This window comes from Haplochromis burtoni, unplaced genomic scaffold, assembly GCF_018398535.1.
Source record: "Haplochromis burtoni strain Fernald_Lab_line unplaced genomic scaffold, NCSU_Asbu1 Contig_602, whole genome shotgun sequence".
NCBI lineage: Eukaryota > Metazoa > Chordata > Actinopteri > Cichliformes > Cichlidae > Haplochromis > Haplochromis burtoni.
Genome location: NW_024582963.1, coordinates 250,402 through 255,906, shown reverse-complemented (window position 1 = coordinate 255,906; position 5,505 = coordinate 250,402). Strand labels below are relative to the sequence as shown.

General features: G+C 40.5%; 1 protein-coding gene across 1 annotated transcript in view; it reads left to right on the top strand.

Moving 5' to 3' along the window:
- LOC102293073 (protein NLRC3-like) overlaps positions 1 to 5,499 on the top strand; it is a 45,152-nt gene extending 39,653 nt beyond the window's left edge. The window contains exons 6-7 of the mRNA XM_042214711.1: positions 4,493 to 4,539; positions 4,715 to 5,499. Of these exons, the coding sequence (XP_042070645.1) occupies positions 4,493 to 4,539; positions 4,715 to 5,250 (583 nt within the window). The 3' untranslated portion in view covers positions 5,251 to 5,499. The remainder of the gene's footprint in view (positions 1 to 4,492; positions 4,540 to 4,714) is intronic.
- The last annotated feature ends 6 nt before the right edge of the window (positions 5,500 to 5,505 follow it).

The window sequence follows — 5,505 nt, the reverse complement described above, 5'->3', positions numbered from 1 at the left end:
ACCCTCACTGATTGGGGTCTGTCTGTGAGGAAGTTGAGTAGCCTGAAGGTCGAGTGGCCTTACATGTTTGGTGAATCTTTCATTTCTTGGGTGAAACTGATTTACACAGAACCAATGTGCTCTATTTTGACAAATAACAACCGGTCTGCCCCATTCCTTCTGCAACGCTCGGTGCAGCAGGGCTGTCCACTATCCCCAGCACTCTTTGCCATCGTTTTGGAGCCTCTCGCTGTGGCTATAAGAGAGCATCCAGATATCAAGGGGCTCCAGGTTGGAGGTGTTGAATAATTAGTTTGTAGGCTGATGATGTAATACTGTACTTGCAGGATGCTGAACAATCAGTTCCTCTGCTCCTCAGCCTGATTACAGCTTTTGGTAAATTATCACGATATACCATCAGCTGGTCGAAGAGTGAGTTTATGCCTCTTTCCAACAACAGCTCGCCAGAATTTCTGCATCAAGTTCCATTCAAAGTAGTTAGGTATCATCTAAGCTACCTTGGCCTGATCATACCTAGAGATCTAAATTAATATTTAAATTGAATTTCACTGAGTACCTGTGGTCTAAACCAAAGCATTGAATATTGGAAAAAACTACCTCTGTCAATGATTGGATGCATTAATTCAATTAAGATGATTTCTCTTCCCAAATCTTTATATCTATCTCAAAATCTCCCCATTTATCTTACAGCGGCCTTTTTCAAACATTTGGACTCAGTCATTCAGTCCAATATTTGGAATAGTAAAAGGGCCAGAATCTCTAAAGTGCATTTGCAGAAAACCAAGAGAGAAGGAGAGCTGGGCCTGCCAGTTTTAAACATTACTACTAGGCTGCTAATATCAGAGTGTTAGTGTTCTGGCAGCAGGACTCCCCTGATGACCAGGCATCGACACCCCCATTGTGGGTTAGACTGGAAGCTGAATAAGTGAACAATTCCTCCCTGTCGGCTATGTTATTTAACAAGTTTGAAAAATTTGACTCTTATAAATGTCTGGGTTTTGTTTTAAAACAATCCATTAGAATCTTGAATTAGATTAGACGTTTTTTGGAACTGCCAGACACATCTGTACAGATGCCAATATGTTTTAATCGTGATTTTATGCCTCCTTGGCAAGATAAGACTTATCATGACTGGAGAGAAAAGGGTTTACTGTCTATTAAGGATATGTATATTGATAATAAATTTTTTTATTTGGTCAACTAAAAGGGAAATATAATCTGCCACATTCAAACTTTTATAGATATCTGCAGGTCAAGTATTACATCCCATTCAAGTTTAAAGACTTTGCAACTCTACCATCAGAGCACGGGATCTATGAAATCCTCAAGAGCCGACCTGATTCCAGACATCTTATCACAAAAACTATACAATTATTTGATGACTCTATTGTAGTGCATACCGTTGGGATTAGGCAGGCTTGGGAGAAAGAATCGGGGATGAAGGTGCCTGAAGTGTCTGTCCAAAATCCACTCCTGCTCTATAAACAGCAGACACCAATTAATTCAATTTAAAATCCTCCACCGGTTACACTATTCTAAGGTCAGACTGCACAAAATTTATCCTTCTGTCTCCCCAATATGTGATAGGTGTAGACGGACAGAAGGTACGTTGTTCCATGCCTTTTGGTCTTGTCCCTCATTAACAGGCTTTTGGTTTAAAATATTTGATTGGTACTCCAAGGCATATATGAAACCTCTACAGCCCGAACCTGAACTTGTAATTTTTGGGTGTTCTCTGACGTCAGAGCTACTCCCAACTGCAGGAGCCACTGGAGCTAGGTTTGATTGTCGCTAAGAAATTAATACTGAGGGAATGGAAGTCCCCCACCCCTCCTTCCTTTCAGTTGTGGGTAACAGACATGATGTCCATAATACAAATGGAAAGGTTCAGCAAAGACTCAAAAGATTCTCTTCTGAAAGTTTGGAACCCCTTTTTGGAACACTTTGCAAAATCCAGATTGGGCTGAACTAGACTCAGATTTGTAAACTTTTATCAACTTCAGCTTTTTGTATTTTATTCTGTATTGTGAAGTGCAATTTTGTTTGAATTAATTGTTTTTTTTCTGTAATGCATCTGAGCCAGTTTGTGTCTGTCTTTGTTTTGGGTTTGTTTTTGTTTTATTTTTTGAAAATTTCAAACAAAATTATCAAGATGATGTAAGGATGGAGGAGGACGGAGATGATATCCATAAAAAGCTGACTGATCTTAGAATAAATGCAGTTGAAGAAGCTGTCCCAGTGAGTAGAGGAACAGTACTGAAGACAATGGTACCGAATGCAGCAGTAAAGGAAAGAAAGAACATTCAGGCAGCTTAAAAGAAACACAATATAAAGAAGGCTCAGCAGTAATGAGGAAAGAGGAAAATTAAAAGAACATACTGGCAGGAATACTGCAGTAATTTAGGAAGAAGCACACCTATTGAGAATGTGTGGAGTACAGTTAAGAACATGAATGGAGTCAGGAAACAACTGCAGAATCCAGTATTAGTAGGTCAAGGAACAATAGGAAGTATGGATTCAAAAAAGGAGAGATCCTGGCTAAAAAAGTTAATCAAATCCTTTGTGGAAATAATTGAACTGATGAAGGTTGGTGTGAGAGAGAACAAAAACAAATCATGTTGAAATGTTAAATCAGGATAATCCTGGAGATGATAGATCTAATGTTCATTTTGTAAAGTGTGAATTCAAAGCAGCTCATAAATGCATAAAACGTACTTCCCCTAGAAGGATCAAGTGTGTTAAATCATGATGAAGCAGTTAGGGGATGAAGGACTGAATGTTCTGCTGCTCTTAGATTAGATTAGATGAAACTTTATTAATCCCTCGGGTGGGTTCCTCCAGGAAATTCAGTTTCCAGTAGCACAGCACCGACAGAAATTACATGTTACAGATACAATAAAGGGGGATGAGAGTACGGATATAAGCATAAATATACCATATATACAAATATGCACATATATAAATATAGAATATAGAATATGGATTAATAGGACTACCAGTGGGTTGCACATTTCAGTGAGTCTATAGCACAGTGATTATTGCACCGTCTAATATAAGAAAAAATATTGCAATTATTGCACAGTGGAAAAAAAAGCACTACAGCTCAGTTGTTCCCGCCCTCCTTTGTCCTCCTTTTTTCCCTCCCTCCCCCCTCCAGTGAGGAATTAAACAGTCTGATGACATTTGGGACAAATAGAATATGACAGGAAGGTGGAAAGAAGCTCCAATAATTCCAGCTGTGAAACCAGGGAAAGACCCCACTAAGACCACAGGTTGTAGGCCTATAGCTCTAACTTCTCATCTAGGGAAAGTCATGGGAAGAATGGCAGTAGACAGACTGATGTATGTGACTGAAAGAAGGCAGTTGTTTTTACCTTTTTTAGGAAGGGACACCATGGACACAGCAGCCTGTTAGAATCAGAGATAAGGGAAGCTCAGGGGAATAAAGAATTAGTGGGGGTAGTTTCTTGGATATAGGATATATATACTACAGACCTGAAGAGTGGAGAGTATTATTTATCAGAGGAAAAAGTGTCAGATACACCTGTGTAGACAGGTAAATGCATTAGGATATGAGGTGTGGTTTTTATTAGCCAACTTAAATGTTGGAAATGAATGAGTTGTTTCTGGTTAATATTCTGTGTTTGCTAACAGGATCACATACCCAATCTGTCATCTGTTAACATGTCCAAAATATACTAATTTATTGGTGGATAATCTAGTATCATTTATTTTTATTTAACCTTTATTTAACCAGGAATGTCCCGTTTAGATCAAAGACCTCTTCTAATCATGTTTTAATGCACAAGTTAATATGATTTCTTTGTGCTGATAACATACAGTCTGTTCTGCATGGAAATAAAATAAATACATGCTATGCTGCATGGGGATGCTGCACCCACTCAGAGGTCAGAGGTCATGCACAGTAATCACACTGACACCAAGAGAAGAAAAACAGCTGACAGCAAAGGCAGGGAGGTGTCCTTTCCAGGAGAAGAGGAATATAAAGATGGGGGCGATCGTGGCTCAAGAGTTGGGAGTTCGCCTTGTAATCGGAAGGTTGCCGGTTCGAGACCCGGCTTGGATACTTCACCCGTTGCCTACTGGTGGTGGTCAGAGGGCCCGGTGGCGCCAGTGTCCGGCAGCCTCGCCTCTGTCAGTGCGCCCCAGGGTGGCTGTGGCTACAATATAGCTTGCCATCACAAGTGTGTGGATGACTGGATGTGTAAAGCACTTTGGGGTCCTTAGGGACTAGTAAAGCGCTATACAAATAGAGGCCATTTACCAATGAATCAGTCATATTTCATACTGATACTGATAGATCCAGATCATCAGCAGTTTGATCCACATATGGATTGAAGTGTATTTGTAAAAATGTTGGATGCTGTTCCTTTATCAGTATCTAACAGTATGTGTATGAGAGCGATGCAATATCCATGTGTGCATGCTGAAAGAGACTGTGCTGGTCTGACCCCCCCCCTCCTCCTTTCAGGGTGGAGCCTGCTGGAGTCCAATGGTTGACACCAGGTCTGAAGAAGTGTAAGTGTGTTTTTAATGTGATTCATGAAAACAAAGCATCACTCATTCAACCATTTTCAAACTGTCACATTACTCATTCACATCTGTGATGTCAGGTGTCATCATCAAAGTGTCAATCAATGAACAGATGATGGATCAGTAACTGCAGCTGGATTGTGTTTGTTCTCTCCATCAGATTCCTGTCAACTCACAATCGACACAAACACAGTACACAGAGAACTTAAACTGTCTGACAACAACAGGAAGGTGACACGTGTGACAGAGGAGCAGTCATATCCTGATCATCCAGACAGATTTGATGGTCATCCTCAGCTGCTGTGTAGAAATGGTCTGACTGGTCGCTGTTATTGGGAGGTCGAGTGCAAAGGAGACATTTATATATCAGTGAGTTACAGAAGAATCAGAAGGAAAGGACGGAGTAATGACTGTGTGTTTGGATGGAATGATCAATCATGGAATCTGCTCTGCTCTGATGATGGTCCTCGTTCTGTCTGGCACAATAACAAAGAAACATCCATCTCCTCCTCCTTATCATCCTCCTCTGTCCCTAACAGAGTAGCAGTGTATGTGGACTTTCCTGCTGGCACGCTGTCCTTTTACAGAGTCTCCTCTGACATTCTGATCCACCTCCACACCTTCAACACCACATTCACTGAACCTCTTTATCCTGGTTTTTATATCTGGTCTGGTTCCTCAATGTGTCTGTGCTGAGTTGAGTATAAAGAGTGTCCTCCTATTAGAGAAACTGTTTTGAACAGGTAGTTTAATCTGTACATGTCTGCCTGAGGAATGTATCTCAAAAGTTACACTACCTGCTGGCTTTTATTAGATCAGATCTTCAATTATCCTCCTCATTTTCCTCCTTATCACTCACACTCTTTTTATCTGTGTTGGGTCTGTGTTTCCACAAGCCCCGCTAATTCTAGAGACTTATTCATCATGAAGAAAACAAGACAGTCGATCGAT